The sequence below is a fragment of the Anabrus simplex genome, chromosome 1 (genome assembly GCF_040414725.1).
Source record: "Anabrus simplex isolate iqAnaSimp1 chromosome 1, ASM4041472v1, whole genome shotgun sequence".
NCBI classification, from domain to species: Eukaryota; Metazoa; Arthropoda; class Insecta; order Orthoptera; family Tettigoniidae; genus Anabrus; species Anabrus simplex.
The window spans coordinates 1,074,545,675-1,074,563,269 of NC_090265.1; the positions used below are offsets into that span (position 1 = coordinate 1,074,545,675).

The following is a 17,595-nucleotide window of genomic DNA, read 5'->3' on the forward strand; positions in this document are numbered from 1 at the left end:
TAGTATGACTGTTGTTACAACACTCTTACAATAAAATCTTTTTAAAACTTTACAATCAGTCCTTATTTATAACTTTTAAGAATGTCCATGGCTAAAACTGTGATATCAAGTTGCATGTTATAAGTTTTATATGAACACTTTTTTGGTGCGTTAAATGGAACCTGGTTAAAGGCACCCCATACTGGTTGAGGGCGTAAAATATTAATTGGAATATGAACAGCTTAATCTTTAGATAATAATGTAGAAATGTGTTTTTAGATCACTCCTAGTGGAGGTTGTTAGAATGTAAAGCTGTTAGACTGTTGAAGTTGTTAAGGTTGTTAATCTCGTATGATAAGATGAATCAACAGTCTTCTTAATGTTCGTTGTAGAAGCGAGGAAGGGTTCTCGACTGTGTGTAACCATAATTATCTCAGCTTGAAGATGTGACTGCAGCTTCTTATATTGATAGTCGAAAGGGAACACTCAGGTTTGATGTAGATTAGATCTTGGATGTTGACTTTTACTACTGAGGAATGTGTGGTGTATTGTCTGTCTGAATACCAGGCTTGAATTGGCTATATAGTGTGTTATCAGTGATTTGTGAAAGTAACAAAATTCCAGAAGATTGGAGTAAAGGAGTCATCATTCCACTGTTCAAAAAGGGCAACCAACGGAAATGTGGAAATTACAGAGGCATCACGCTGTTGTCACACTCACTGAAGCTGCTGGAAAAGATCATAGAAACAAGACTTAGGAAGATAGTGGAACCTTTGCTTGAGCAAGAACAACACGGGTTCAGGAAAGGTCGAAGTACTGTGGATCTTATCTTTGCAGTAAAGATGCTGACAGAAAAGTACTGGGAATACAGAAGAAATCTTTGTTAATTAAGTACTTTGGCACCTTTAGGTCTTCCAGACATTCCCATATCTTGTTTCGAGGAACACTATCATATGCTTTTTCAATGTCCACAAATGCAAAGTCAAGATGCTATACCAGAAGTGCTACAGCTATGTCCAGATAGGCAACGGATGATCAAAATAGTTTGAAATAAAGAGAGGTGTCCAACAAGGAAGTGGTCTGTCACCACTCCTGTTCGTAATAGTAATGGACAAGGTCATCAAATCTATCAAGAAAATGGACAGTGAACCAAATGCCCTGGTATTTGCTGATGATGTGCTTTTATGGGGAGAGACAGAAGCTGAAGTTCAGAAGAAACTTAATGAATGGAACAACACATTCAAAAATTTTGGACTGAAGATGAGCAAAACAAAGACAATGGAAATGACCATCAACAGGGAAGGAACAAGCTCAAATATATTTCTGGAAGGTGAAAAAATCGAATCAGCCTCCCACTTCAAATACCTCGGAAGCACAATATTGAAAGACAACACTGTTAGGCAGGAAATACTCGGCAGGACACAGAAAGCATCGAACTTCTACAGTCAAGTCAGAAATCTCCTCTGGGATTGCAAAATACCACAGAAAGCGAAAACAATCATGTACCACACTTACTTCGTACCAGTCCTCACGTACGGTTTAGAGACATGTACCCTACTAAACAAAGACTTCAGTAGAATCCAAGCAACTGAAATGAGATTCATTAGAACCATGAACCAAACAACCAGAAAGGACAAGATCGAAATGAAGTGAATAGGAAAGTAGCTGGTATTGAGGTTCCTATTATCAGTGTCGTAAAGAAACGCAGACTTCAGTGGTATGGGCACATAATGAGAATGAACAGGGAAAGACCTGCCAGAAAATATTTCGACCTTAATCTCGTAGGAAGAAGACCACAGGGAAGACCAAGAAAACTTTGGATAGAGACTGTAGGATCAGATGTGGAGGAGAGAGGATATAAATGGGAGGATGTACTGGATCAGAAGATATATGATGACAGAAGGAGATGGCGAGTGCTTGTACACCACACCCAGGACTCTGGAGTTGGGAAATTAACATGATGATGATGATGATGATGATGATGATTGTCTGTAACGAGAGGAGAATAAAATACTTAAGAATAAAATTAAAGAAAGGATGAGTTTAAAGGAAAACGTTGTGTGTGTATAATCACTTACCCCTTCGACTATTATGATGTTGATCAGTTGTGTGTATATTCACTTACCCTTTCGACTGTTATGATGTTGATCAGTTGCTATCCTCAACTTTATATGTACTTTTCTCTTCAAAACTTTGATTAAGAACCATCAGGATCCCGATTGTTATCCTACAAGTATGAGATTAAGGCTCATGATGCCCATATAATGGGCAAAACATGTCCCTGTAATTAATATGACAAGATTTATTTCTTAATCACAAGAACTCGCTTTGTATTGAATAGGTGGAAATTAATACACACTTGTAACGTTCTTTGTCTTAATGTATATTTCATTACAGACCAAAATGAGAATTGTAACGTGTAAAGAGTAGCGTTACAAAAATGCTGCGAAGTTTAGGCTGGGAAGGCTTGGGAGATAGGAGGCGAGCTGCTCAACTAAGTGGTATGTTGTTTCTTTAATTTTTTTATCTCTAAGGCTCTTCACTCTGCTGAAACTAATTTTGAGCTAATAAATTTATAAACTACCTGAAAGATAAAACGTATGGTAACAGCATTACACCTGAAACAATTTAATTAAAATAGAATGACATGTTTCGTTATTGAAAGATCATCAGATTCCATCAAATTACGCTCAAAATATTTAGGAATATATATTTATTTCTGTCTAAATACTTATGAACTTGAAATCTGGAACTTATCTTAATGATGCACTCCTTTGTCTCTACTCTAGCATATACGGTACTCTGTTAATAGCTGCAGTCCTTTGACCTTCTGCCATGTCACGTTCCTCCCGTTGGCTAGGTCAATGACACGATGATTATTATTATTATTATTATTATTATTATTATTATTATTATTATTATTATTATTCCTTGTATTAGAATTCTTTTGTAAACTATGCAAGGGCTCTTAATGAGCATCTAATGGACTGTATTAAACCGGTAATTTTTTTTTCTTTTTTCATTTTTGATTACTTCGATTCTTTTCGGAACAGTACATTTGATTACCTTTAGATAAATCTACCATTGTTGTTGTTTTTGTTATTATTATTATTATTATTATTATTATTATTATTATTATTATTATTATTATTATTATTATTATTATTATTGTTGTTTTTGAAAAATGTTTAGGGATAGTCTAACGAGTTTTTTACAGGGTTGCTTAGTTTTCTTTGAAATGTTCATTATGTAATTTACGTTTATATGAACAGCTTTTCCCAAGAACCCACTGGGTCAGCCGGGCTGAGTGGCTCAGACGGCTGAAGCGCTGGCCTTCTGACCCCAACTTGGCAGGTTCGATCCTGGCTCAGTCCGGTGGTATTTGAAGGTACTCAAATTCGTCAGCCTCGTGTCGGTAGATTTACTGGCACGCAAAAGAACTCCTGCGGGACAAAATTCCGGCACCTCGGCGTCTCCGAAAACCGTAAAAGAGTAGTTAGTGGGATGTAAAGCAAATAACATTATTATTATTGAATCCACTGGATGGACATTGCAGATCGGGGAAGGACACTGGAGGACTTGATTAACAACAGAACGTATCTCAATAAAACAGAATGGAAGAGGCTTGCCAACAGTACCCGGGAAACTGGAATTGTAAAATGATGATGATGAACAGCTTTTCGTGGAACTACAGTGTATTCATAGTTTTGTTTTTTGGGGAGTGTAATAGTCTAACAAGCTTTTTAACAGGTTGGTTAGGTTTTTCAATTTTCCGTTATGTAGTCTATGTTTCCGTGAATAGCTTTCATTGAACTATATTCATAGTTTTTATTTTTATTTTATTTTTTTTTTCCAGTTTTTGCGGGGTGTGAGGTAATACTGTTACCGTATGTTTTCTCTTTCAGGTAGTTTATAAATGTATTTACTCAAAGAGCCTAACAGTTGTAAATTAATTGAGTTGAAACAGAAGAGAGATAGCTTCAGATATTCCAAACAAAAGTGGTTCTGAGCTGTCAGTGGCAAGATGGCGTGAGTAACATTACTGTAGTAGACAAATAAGTTTGTGTGGTGTTTTTAATAGTAGGAAAGATCACAATATGAAGATAAAGTTGGAATTCAAGAAGACAAATTGGGCCAAATATTTGTTTATAGGCCCCGTGCGTATAGCAATGTGCTGCTGGTGGTGGATATTACGAGAACTACTTAGAGGCATGTTCATCAACAAATGACCGTAAGGAGCTGGAGTACATGCAATGTTTACATACATTTATTCAGTCATTTTATAGTGCTGTCTTTATTCTTTTCTAATGCCAAAGCATTACGGCAGAACTATGGGCTTAATTTTGGGTGCATTTATGGATACTGTAATACAGAGCTTTCTTTCACGATCTAGTGAAATTGGTTTCAAAAGATGGTAGATCTTAGTAGCAGTAAATCGCAAGAAGTAACTCCGTTTAAATATTGTAATTAATACAAAATAACTCTTCAAGAAACTTATTTTAATTTTTTACATATAGGTTAACAATTGCAAACAAATTATTATAGTACTGCTATATTTGCAAAGTAAGCTGCAGTTGGCCATCTTTTCTAAAGCACACTAGTAGACACACTATTGTAGTCTGTGAGATGTAGTGTCAGTGCACTATGTCTTTTGGTATGGGCCAGAATAAATTTGTTACTTTCATTGACCTGTCTCAGTCTCATCTTTGGCTTTGACAATATGTAAGAGCTTGAGGTATGAGCAATTCTAGTTATACCATTCCTTATGTATCCAGTCCCTGTTATGAATGGTATAAAAATATCGCTCATAGGGTCGGTTGGCGCTTGCATTTCAGTGGGCTCGGCAGACTGATGTGTAATAGCAACTTCTGGTTCGGTGAGGAAAGCAACGAGAAATTACCTCGTTCCTCACTTCCGCAGTATGCCTCTTCAGCGATACCTAGGCTATCTATGACAACTGTTGGAACGAGAAACTATGAAGGTAATCCCAAAAATAAGGTCTCCTATTTTTTTTATATAAATACATGGACCTGTTTATTTCTACAATGGTTTACATCATTTTACAGCTTGAACATTTAGCTATTTTTCTACATAATCACCATTTCAGTCAATGCATTTTGCAGACGCTGTGACAGTTTTTGTATGCCCATGTCATACCAGCTCGCCGCCATGCTGTTCAGGAAGTTGTGAACCTCATCTTTCACCTCGTCATCGGTGCTGAATTGCTTTCCAGCCAAATGTTTTTTCAACTTAGGGAACAAGTGATAGTCACTACGTGCCAAGTCGGGACTATAGGGTGGGTGGGTGATGATGTTCCACTGAAACTGTTGCAGGAGGGCATGGAGAATGTTTACGACCTTGCTCAGCATTTCTCTTCTCCAGTTCTGAATTGCCCATCTGATTTTTTTCAGGGTCTCGACAGTACCTGTCAGTGTTAATTGCAGTCCCAGCAGGCATAAAGTCGACCAACAGTACCCCTTTTTGATCCCAAAACACAGTTGTCATGACTTTATCGGCAGACTGTGTTTGCTTGAATTTCCGCGGCTTTTACGGAGAGGGATGCCGTCACTGGCGTGATTGTTGCTTGGTCTCAGGTGTAAAGTGGAACACCCAGTTTCGTCACCCGTGACAATTGAGTCCAAAAAGTTGTCCTGTTTGGCTGCAAAGCATTGAAGAAATGTGCGGGAAGAATCAACTCGTTGCTGCATGTGGTCTTCAGTCAGCATGTGTGGCACCCATCTTGCGCGCACCTTCCGGTATTTCAACTTTTCTGTTAAAATTCTGTGAGCGGCGCTTCGGGAAACCTCAGGAACCAAAGTGCAGAGATCATCCAGGGTGATCTGCCGATCTTCACGCATGATTTGCTCAACTTTCAAGACTGTCTCGACGGAAATTGATGGTCTCCCGCTCCTTTGTTCGTCGTGAATTTCAGTCTGACCGGCTGCAAACTCTCTACACCACTTACGAACATTTTTGACATCCATGCACGACTCACCATACACTTCCGTCAGTTGGCGATGGATTTAAATTGATTCAGTACCTTTTGCGTTCAAAACAGAATAACTGCGTGCACTTCGCACTTGGCGGTAACATCCAACGGGAGCTTCATTATCAACGGCTGCCAAGCCAAGACTGAGTGCCTCAGTGTGGCGTGCGCATGTTTATATGCGAGCGCGGGAAACACTCTTCACAATATTGTGACCAGCAGCCACACGAACACAGAGTTCTATATTTATAAAAAAAATAGGAGACCTTATTTTTAGTATTACCCTCGTCCCTCAATCCTCACTTCTACAGTATGCCTCTTCAGAGACACCTAGGCTATCTAAGACAACTGTTGGCGGATCTGTGGATGATCAGACCAGCCTTCGGGCTGAATACCCAACATACAACCGTAGTCTTAATGACAGGAATAATAATAGTAGCAATAATAATAAATAGGTTTAATAATATATCATAGTTCAGTACAGAGCAACGTGTGAAATGTTATAGTACTCAGTCTCAACCGCACATAATTTTAAAATGCTGTTTATAGAAATATGCCTACATTACACAGTACCAATAGCTCACAGAAGTACCTTATTTTACAATGCATAATCATACGTAAATTGGTGTTCTTGTCCTGAGGTGGTGCAACTCTTTTCAGGCACAGCCCTAGTGGAAATGAGCAGCATATATCATTTTAACCACATAAGAGTCCTAAAGCCAATCTTGTATTTCTGGCAGTAGCGGGAATCAAACCGGACACCTGAGAACGCTGGCTAATAGCGCTAACCATTTCACTATGGACGTGGACTTCATTATTGGTGCTATAAATACAGAAATTTAATGTAAATAATCATTCATTGGCAACTTTGAGAGATTTTTATTTTTATTTTTTTTTACTCCTCATGCTAAGTTTTTTGATAATGCACATGCAATTTCAAAGTCAGGAATTTCAAATGGTCCAACATCAAGCCCTTGCCTTTTATCAGAAAAAGTTCTTCTCCCCTTGTTAAATTTCTCTTTTCCTGCATTTGAGATGCAAGGGCAAGACCATTCACAGGGTTGTAACTTAAAAGCTTTTCGAGTTCAGAATAAACATTATATTATAACATAACTGTAAAAACACACTATTGAGCAAGGAATAAAAATACACACCCTAGCAGCATTTACCTTTGCTAACATGAAATAGTATTAGAAATAGGCCAAAACTATTTTTTTCTGAAGACAGAATTGTTGAATGGGTACATGAACATTAATCTCATTACCACCACTACTGATACATAAATCACTCCATTGCCTGTATTATGAAATGGTAGGGTTGCTACTGAACCTTTCTCTTATCTCATGAGCAATTATTACTCTATTGCGGTTTCCTGTGAATTTTTTCCTTGTAAATATGACCACTTTCTGCAAGATTGGAAGAATTAGGCTGATAGCCGTCATATAAAACACACTGAAGTACCACTGTTATTATTTAGTCGGCCAGTGCAACACACGGTTAGACTACAACAGATTGCGTGGCGACACACGATAACTTACAATGTTAGCCACACGCAGCGCAGCGGTGCACTTCTCCCATTAATGCACGGAGCCTATACGAAGAGGAGTTAGGAATTGGAATAATTTACCAAGAGTGATATTCAGTAAATTTCCAAATTCTTTGCAATTATTTAATAAGAAAAGACTAGGTAAACAACAGATAGGGAATCTGCCAACTGGGTGACTGCCCTAAATGTAGATGATGATAAAGATTGTTACTAGTCATTGACAATAATACCTACCCTATATACTACACTGTAGTTGCATAATTGTTTCTGTAGCACAAATAGAGTAGTCCAAATTTTCCTAGCTATTACACTATGAAGTCAAAACATTCACCAAAGATTTACATAATGACATTAGTACATAAGTTACTATGCCTATATACATACTGATACAACTTCCGCAGTGCATCATATTAAGTAATCAAAGTTCTCGTTATCTCTTTCTTTCTCTCTGGAAATTCCACTCTGTTAATCCACGCACTGCAGCACAGAGCAAAATTGAACTCGTTGGCATGTTAGCAATAGTTACTTTTCCACCTGACGTGAAACATTGAGTACTTTGAGGCCTAGTAGTATATAATATCTGTATAAATAAATTATAAATTTGCCTGTGCACTTCACATTTTCCCTTCGTATTTCATATTTATCTCTGATTAGGTACCGAATACAGTACAAAAGTCGAAAATAAGTTCAACTCTTTTGTCTTTCAAGACATCATGGGAAAACAGCTTAACAGAATTTCTTGAAACTTCATATTTAAGTTCAGTGATAGCCAGGCTGTGCCGCTAGGCTATGTATTATTTGATTAGTATACAAATGTGTAGCAATATAAAGGGGGATAAACAGGAAATTTCTAGTTTCTCCATTCATATTTGCTATCCAAGTACCGTACGGTATAAAAGTTGTGTAAAATGTTATTTCCTAACTTTTATGTTCCTTGCGCTTTTAATGTGTGATGGATATTAAGAAATATTCATGATTATCTGAGTCAGTCTTCAGCTTTGTTCAGTCTGTTGTAGTTGCAATTTGAAAACATTCATACACTGCAATTTGGGCTTCATTTATCCTTGGAAATCTTATGACATCTTTTATGTTGCATAATATAATGAACAGAAATAAGTACCTGAGAATTTCAACATTGTTATATGTAGGTTATATCCTACGTGAATTCCACTAAATCAAATATAAAACTACATTGCTCTTATGGAACAACTTTCAGAACTTGCAATTTCTTGCATTAAATGCAGATTTATGCTGAATCAAGGTCGTGCAAATTCGGGTTATAGTATGCATAGAAATGAAAAGGTTAAAGTAAAGAATAGGCTGGCAGGGAGTGCTCCATCAATCAAATCTTTACATGCTGGTGAATCTACAAAGTTTACTGTACTTTCCCTTGTCTTTTCTCACCAAGGTCTGTGCCTACTTATTCTGCCTTGCTCTTCCCTTTTTAATATATAGTCTTGGGTTATCTTAATGATCTATGGTTCTTAAATACTGTTGTCTTTTCATACTTTCTAGATTTCAATTTTGATTACTAGATATGCTGATATATTTGTTGCAGGTTGCGTATCCTTACTACTATAGTACTGGTAGCATGGATTGTATTTGTGCTAAAACAGTGGCCCGAGGTCAGAGATGTTGGGAGTCACCTAATGAGACATCTTAAACAAGCTCTGTCAGTCAAATAGTTGGTAAGTTTCATTTTGCATGTGCTGATTCCATATTAAACAGTATTATTATCCAAAATGTTTGTTTTTATTAATATTTTGAAATATAGTTGATAAGCAGTTGATCTTAGAGGAGATAGCAGAAAGAACTGGGAATAGTGAGATTAGAAATCTCTTTGAAAATGGCAGTATGTTAAAATTTAGAATTGTTTGTATTTTCATGTTTGTCTTCTTTATTTTCTGTTGCTTCCTTTACTCACACTACATTGGGGCTGTGCTTTTGCTTTTGTGCAATTATATCCTTATTGCTACCTTCCTGCCTTCAATAATTCCACCTCCATTGGTTATTTTTAAAATGTTGTGATTCATTTGTACTTCTTTGTTTGTCCTATGCTCCATGCAATTTACCACCTTTAACTTTTTTTTTTTCTTTTGCCTCTCCATTTTCTGTAATTTGTCTAGCTTTATCCTAATCCCAAACTCCCATGTGAAAAAAAAAATCTTAATACCGTATTTACTCATGTATTAGACCCCCTTTTTTCCACAAATACAACCAAAAATATGCGATAACCTCAAATTTTGTGCAGTGAACACATGAGTTCTAGACTATAAAGAGCTATAAATTGTACATGTATACATTCTACACTATTCTTTAACAAACTTATGAATGTATTTGAGTTATACTGGTTATTTTAGTTGGAAGGCAGTATTTCTAAATGTAAAAAGACAATAAATGATGAGCATGGTTTTTAGGCCTACATATAAAGTAAACATAGTTTTAATTACTCATATCACGTCATTCGTTTCATCTCATTAATTCCTCTGATGAGGTTGACATCAGGAAGGGCATACGGCCGTAAAAAGTTAAGAGATATAAATTTCATTGTGAATGGTCTGTATTGAACTGTGATTACAGTTTAAATTAAAAGTAGAATAGTTCCACCTTTTCAATACAAATTCAAGTAATGTGGGTTACTTTACAGAAGAAACATTTATTAGGTACTAGTTTCGACCCATTATCAGGGTCATCATCAGCCAAAAGCATGAGTTGCACAATGTATCAATTAGTTCATAGAAATTGTAAAAAGGTTGCAAAAACATAGTGGGATTGACACTATAAAAATGAAGAAGAAATAGTCACAATTGTGATAAAAGTTTCAGATAATGCATAAAATGCATAAATTAATGCACTTAGCTGCCGTTCAAGGAAGATGATCAAGTTGGATGTCGAAGAATCTTGAGACCTGTAATTCTTTCGTTACGAAGTTCTGACAGCTTGTGCTGCGATGTGTTGGACATATTGCATAACTGATATGATGGGAAGGTCACAATGGTGTTAAAAGTTTCAGATTATGGATATAATGCATAAATTAATGCTCTTAGTTGCCATACAAGATCAATTTAATATGATCAGTCTGGATACCGAAGAATAGAGTTGTGTATCACTCGTTATGAAGTTCTAACAGCTCTATGTCATCAAAGGTAGTAGTGGTGTCAATAAAACAATTTACACACACGCAGTGAACAATGTAGATAGATGGTACATTGATGTCATTCAAAAGGATTAAAGTCCTTAAAAAACTGAAGGGGAAAGTAGCGCTTGAAAGTCAAAATATTTCTATGATGTAGGTGGAGAAGATTCGCAGTTCAATTTGGAAATAAGTGAAATAAATAATATTCTTTGTAATAAAAGCCAAATTAGTAAAGGGGGTAACGAAATGGAAAAATGAATAGAAAAGGTCATAAAAATATGTAATGCGTAATATATGACTGACCTTGCGCTGCGATGTGTTGGACGTATTGCATAACTTATGTGATGGAAAGCACGAGTAAGGAAGATAAGGAAGGGAGGCGAAAAAATGGGTAGGACAGATCGGAGAGAAACGGGGAAGAGAAGGGGGGGCTAATTTAAGGTGGAGCTGAGGGAATAGGAGTATTTGCTAAGGAAAGGTGCCATGAAATGAATGGAAAATCGATTTTAGATTAATTAAATTAAAATTTCTAAAAATAATATTCAGGTCAAATAGAATGTTGGTACCGGGCGAGTTGGCCGTGCGGTTAGGGGCGCGCAGCTGTGAGCTTGCATCCGGGGGATAGTGGGTTCGAATCCCACTGTCGGCAGCCCTGAAGATGGTTTTCCGTGAGAAAAAGGCAGAGCTAGGCCAGGGGCTAATGCGCAAGATGGCCGCTATACATGGGCACTTATGGGACTAACTCCCGGGAGCTGGCTCAGGGCTACTGCGCAATTATTGCGCTATCCTTCCCTACCACGCCCACCTGACATCGCCCCTCTTCCCCTCCCTCCTGATCCACCCCTCACCCTCCCTCAACACTGCTATGCTCCCAGTAAGCTCCAGCCTTCAGTTCCTCTCCGTTCTCCGTACAAACAGGCCCATCAAGGTGAGTCCCTTACTTTAAAATTTTTTATTTAATGCCCCCTTTTCCATTAACTTATTTTAATTCAAATTTTTTTTCTTTCTCACACTTCAGGTCCTGCATTGGATCGAGAACTTTCTGGTTTCACAACAATACTTCTGTCAGTGCCGTTAACACGATCCACTTGCTTAATTAATTTATAATTTATTGTTTACCTTATGAAAACTGATGCTACAGGCCACTACCAAGTTACATATTATCAACAGAGGAACAATGTTTTACGTCAGCTTTTAGATGTCAACATTCAACATTTATCCAGTGTTTATTCACGCCATGCTCAAGGCTTTTAGGCATTACACAGTGACAAAGACTTTTAGAACCATTTGTTAATATTTTTTTCGCTTCTATTTTATTAGGATGATAGGACAAAATGTTATAGTTTATTTATAACATGTATTTGTACTTGGAACTAGTTTCAACGCTGATCTGCGTCATCATCAGCCAAAATGTGGGAATAGGCAAGCATGCAAGCATTTATATTACACAAGGCATTACATTAAACAATACACATCTTACAAGGAGATAAAAACAGGGACGATTATAGAAACAAATTAATCGTTGAGAAAACAAAAGTTATACATATTAAAAAGAACCTTAACCACACATCCTTGCAGTGCGAAAGTGTTCTTCTTGAATGATTCCTGAATATAAAACACACGTGCACACATTTCTGAAGAGCCAGCAGGCAGGACAACGTAAAGTGAAACCTTAAGAGTTCTCATTATTCTATGTTCTGACTAACTAATGAAGTCTCCCTTGAGTTCCTGATAAACATACAAAACAGGAAATTTTCCTTCACTCTCAACAATAGCTATAAAGACCAACGGTAAAATTTCATTTTAAATATTGTGCAGAGACGTGAAAGCATGATTTTGAACATGATATAACTCCTTCATATAACCCAGTTTTTTTACACAAGGTGTTACATTAAATAATACACATCTTACGAGGAGATAAAAACAGGGACGAATGTAGAAACACATGCATCGTTGAGAAAGCAAAGTTATACATATTAAAAATGAGCTTAACCACACAACTTGCAGTGCGAAAATATTTGCCTTGAATGATTCCTGAATACAAAACGCACGCGCACACACTTCCAAAGAGCCAGCAGGCGGGGAAAAAAGTAAGGTGAAACCTTAAGAGTGCTTCTGAGAAGAGTTCATCATTCTTTCTATGATCTGACTAACTAATGAAGTCTCCCTTGAGTTCCTGATAAACATACACAACAGGAAATTAAACAATACACATCTTACAGGAGATGAAAACAGGGAAAGTTATACATATTAAAAATAACCTTAACCACACATCTTGTAGTGCGAAAATATTCGTCTTGAATGATTCCTGAATACAAAACACACGCGCACACATTTCTGAAGAGCCAGCAGGCAGGAAAAAGTAAAGTGAAACCTTAAGAGTTCTTCTGAGAAGAGTTCATCATTTTTTCTATGTTCCGACTAACTAATGAAATCTCCCTTGAGTTCCTGATAAACATACACAACAGGAAATTCTCCTTCACTCTCAACAATAGCTATAAAGACCAACGGTAAATTTCATTTTAAATATTGTGCAGAGACGTGGAAGCATGATCTTGAATATAATATAACTCCTTCATTTAACCCAATTTTTTACACAAGGTGTTACATTAAACAATACACATCTTACGAGGAGATAAAAACAGGGACGAATGTAGAAACAAATGCATCGTTGAGAAAGCAAAAATTATACATATTAAAAATAAGCTTAACTACACAACTTGCAGTGCGAAAATATTTGCCTTGAGTGATTCCTGAATACAAGACGCACGCGCACACATTTCTAAAGAGCCAGCAGGCAGGAAAAAGTAAGGTGAAACCTTAAGAGTTCTTCTGAGAAGAGTTCATCGTTCTTTCTATGTTCCGACTAACTAGTGAAGTTTCCCTTGAGTTCCTGATAAACATACACAACAGGAAATTCTCCTTAACTTTCAACAATAGCTATAAAAGACCAACGGTAAATTGTATTTTAAATACTGTGCAGAGATGTGAAAGCATGATCTTGAACATGATATAATTTCTTCATTTAACCCCTTTGAAAGTCTCTCTCTATATTACATAGCTTCATTAACACACCATTCTGTAGATGCACAAAATAATCTTGTAATCTTCACAGGTCCGGTATTCAGCTCGACAAGAATATAAAATAGGTATTAGGGAATATGTTGTTGAGAGTTTGGAGGATGACTGTGCCAGTATTTGTGGTGTATTGTTACAGCGTTACGTGTAGGGTGGGGGCAGGTTTCTATGATGTTTATTGCGAGACATGAGGCCATCAAGTCCCTAACTTGTAAATTTTGTAAGAATGACTTTTAAGCACCATCACGTTGTATATTTCAACCAATTAATGTCATTTTATTACTAATGGTCTATATTTTGTATTAAAATATATATATCTTTGTTTATTTGACCTATTGTGGTTGATGGTGGTGTCCAAAGACATCGAAACCGGTACTTAATAACAATGTTGTGATCTTGTATTAGCAACATATTTTGTATTGATATAAGGTGGATCATTTGTACTCTCTTTTATTGTATGGCAGTTCCTATTGTTGAATTGAAGCCTTCCTTCAGGTCCATGAAAATAAAGGGTGGGGGCCATATACTGGATCAACTGCTTCTTGAATTCCCTGTAGAAGTCCCTTAAGTTGTTCCTTTTGAAGCTTTCCCCTGCCTGTTGTATCAGAGTCCCATTGTTCCTCGTCGTTTTGCGGATAGTGTTGGGAGCTATATTCCTTTGATTAAGAAAAGCCTGGTAATTGGTACATACATACGTACGTACATTATACCACGTTGTTCCATCTTAAGCGATGGGTCGGTGAACGAGGCTTCTCCACTAGTTCTGGTCTCTGAACTTCTCTCCTTCTTCAATGCCTTCCGAAGTATGTCCTCACTGTTCAATGTCAATCTTCACCATGTCCTAGTACCTGAGTCTTAGTCACCCTCTTGGTATTTTCTCGTCAAGTTTTTTGTTTTTTTGTTTTTACCCAGTAATCTGTTATCTTCTATGTGTTGCATATGTCTATAGCATCTCATTCGCTGCTATGTTATCCTGTTCTGCAAGTCTTACAACTTGAGCCTGCTTGCATATTTCCTCATTACGGACTCTGTCCCTCCGTGTCTTATTGATCATGCTACGGACAAATCTCATTTCTGCTGCCTCATTTCTACTGACATCTTTACTTCTCATTATCCATGTTTCGCAACCATAGGTCAGGATTGGTGCATAATAGGTTTCATATTTGACTCTCTTACATTTTGTTGGTATTTTCTTGTCCCCTATTATGTCTTTAACTATTTTGTAGAAGTTGCTACCTGTTTGAATTCTGTGGGAAATTTCCTTGTTTATAGAACCAGTATCAGAGATAACACTTCCAAGATATTTGAATTCATCTGTAGCTGTTTCTCCTCAGTTTAAATGTGTCGCACTGGTTGTCCGTATCTTTTCATGACCATAACCTCGCTTTTCTCTTCGCTGAAGATGAGTCCATATTCTTTAGCAGCTTCTGTCCAGGAGTGTATTTGTTCTTGAAGGTCTTCTTTAGAGTCCCCCCTCTAGGGACACCATGACCTTGACGTCGGTGTGGGGGCTTGTGTGCTTGTTGATCCCGAGGGCTGTGCCAGCTCAGGGTTTCCCATGCTGGATTGGCCTCGGTGTAGGGCCAGACTAACAAGGTGTCCGAGTTGCTTGAGAGGGGTCTGTGCTCTTTATTCTTCATCACTATTTCTACCCTTCTATTCTCACCTTCTTTAATTTCATTCCCCTTCCTGTCTGGCCACCCTCTCTGCCTCGGGCAGATTAGGTTAGAACGGAGGTTTTATCCTCCCCCAATCACAAGTTTCGGGTCGTGGCGAGGTGATGCATGGCTACTGGGTGAGTAGTTCCTATCGACCCCCTCCAGATACCGGTGCCCTCTGGAGTATATAGCCTTGCCTCCGGTAAATCTCCTTGGCTCTGCCGGAGGTCGACCTCATATTTCCGTGAGTACTCGTGGGACCAAGAAACGGAACCTCTCTCTTCTTTTTCAACAAATTCAAAGGGTGGCACCCTTCAAAAAACGGCATCAAAAATAGGCAAGAAACGCAAGTGGTATACTCCAGTTCCAGTAGATTATGTAAGTGATGAACGTCTTCCTCGATTCCTGGTTGCTTCCAGGGTCGATGGTAAGAGTTTTCTAGATGAATGTCCTTTCATGATCAGCAATTCCATCAAAGAAATTGTTACTGGTGAAGTCGACGAGATGCGCAAGCTCCGCGATGGATCCGTACTTATCAAGGCATCTACGGCTGAACAGTCCAGACAGCTACTTAAAGCCAAGTTATTCGGAAAGGTAGAGGTAAAAATCGAGAAGCACCAAACCCTTAACTCCTGCAAGGGAGTTATATTCCACAGGGATTTGGTTAAGTCTTCCGATGATACGATGATCCGGTACCTAGCACGTCGGGGTGTAACCGACGCGAAGAGGTTGAAGAGGCGTGTGGGTGATAAGGTACTCGATACGGGTGCTTTCATCCTTACCTTCGACACCGAGACCATACCTGAACGGATAAAAGTGGCAATGTATCGCTTGACTATTCGTCCATATATTCCGGCACCAATGAGGTGCTACAACTATCAAAAGTTTGGCCACTCCTCATTGCGATGTACAGGTTCGACGACCTGCAAAATGTGTGGGAAGTGCAAGCATGCTGGGGTTGAATGCACACCACCACCTGTGTGCGTCAACTGCCCAGGTGCGCATGCTCCTATCTCCAAGGAGTGCCCCACATTCAAGCAGGAGAAGAAGATCCAGGAGATAAAAACGCTGGATAAGCTATCTTATCCAGGCGCCCGGAGGAAGTTCAAATCCATGGCTGCTCCGGAGTTCTCCATCTCCTTTGCTGAAAAGGTCGCAAACATGCGAATCACTCCACAGAGTTTTGTACAGAACAGCAGTATTGAAAACGCATCAATAAGTCAAAGCCAGCAACAAAAGAAAATCGCTAAGGAAACTGGAGTTTTAACAGCTGAAGGAACGAAAAGTGCGTTATTGCCGACGTTGCCTGGGAAGGCTGTTTCCCAGGAATGCTCGGCTGGGAAGTCCCTCCCCAACAGGGCGGGGGGAAAGACTTCCCCAAATAGGGCTGGAAATTCCAGCCCTCCGTCCAATGCCCAGATTACAAAGGAGGAGAAAGGGAAGCCACAGAGCTCCCTTAAGAAATTGGAGAAGAAGCCTTCTCCAACTCAGTCGGGGTCCATTGGATCCCCGAAGAAATCCGGCAAGCCATCTGCCGGCTCTCCTCCAAAAAAGAGAGAAACGGTGGGCGAGAGCGAGAGGCCCCGACGCCCTCTTGTTCGTTCACTTTCTGGAGAACCTACTTCTCCCAGGAAGAAGGCCCACTGTTCCCGAACAGTGAGATTACCGTCCGCGGAGTGTCCAGTCACCGTGCCTCCTTCTTCTGAGGAGACAATGGAGACTGAACCACTCATTGTCGTTGATGGTGATTGTGACAATAAAGATACCGACAAAGACGGCGGAACCTGGCAGGTAATAGACCGATCGAAGGGCAAGAAATTGCTCCGAATTCGAGGCTTTCCCTATCCACACAATGGCACTATTACAGTGGAACTGCAGTAGTTATCACTGTCGCCTAGCTGAGTTACATCAATTGATATCCGTCTACGCGGCCTCCATAGTCTGTCTACAGGAATCTCGTTTGAAACCTGGACACGACACGACTATGAGAGGATATCGTCTTTATTCTAAAGACAGATTAGCTGTGGATGGCGCAGCAACTGGGGGCGTTTGTACCCTAGTTCGCTCCGACATCTTCAGCGAAGAAGTACTGCTCCGTACTCAGCTAGATGCAGTTGCAGTTCGCACTCCGTTGCCAGTAATGACAACGGTTTGCAACGTGTACTTTCCACCGGATTATAATCTTGACATTCGTACACTACAAGATTTGATC

The 17,595-nt window shown here is 38.8% G+C and overlaps 1 protein-coding gene across 9 annotated transcripts in view; it reads left to right on the top strand.

Moving 5' to 3' along the window:
• Positions 1-17,595, top strand: part of LOC136857997 (transmembrane and coiled-coil domains protein 2) — a 267,616-nt gene that overhangs the window by 235,767 nt on the left and 14,254 nt on the right. For all 9 annotated transcript variants that reach the window (XR_010858585.2, XR_010858584.2, XM_067137170.2 and 6 more), the window contains one exon: positions 9,070-9,199. Coding sequence is in view for 7 of the 9 variants with exons in the window: in XM_067137170.2 (XP_066993271.1) it covers positions 9,070-9,196 (127 nt within the window). In the remaining 2 variants the exon portion in view is untranslated. The remainder of the gene's footprint in view (positions 1-9,069; positions 9,200-17,595) is intronic.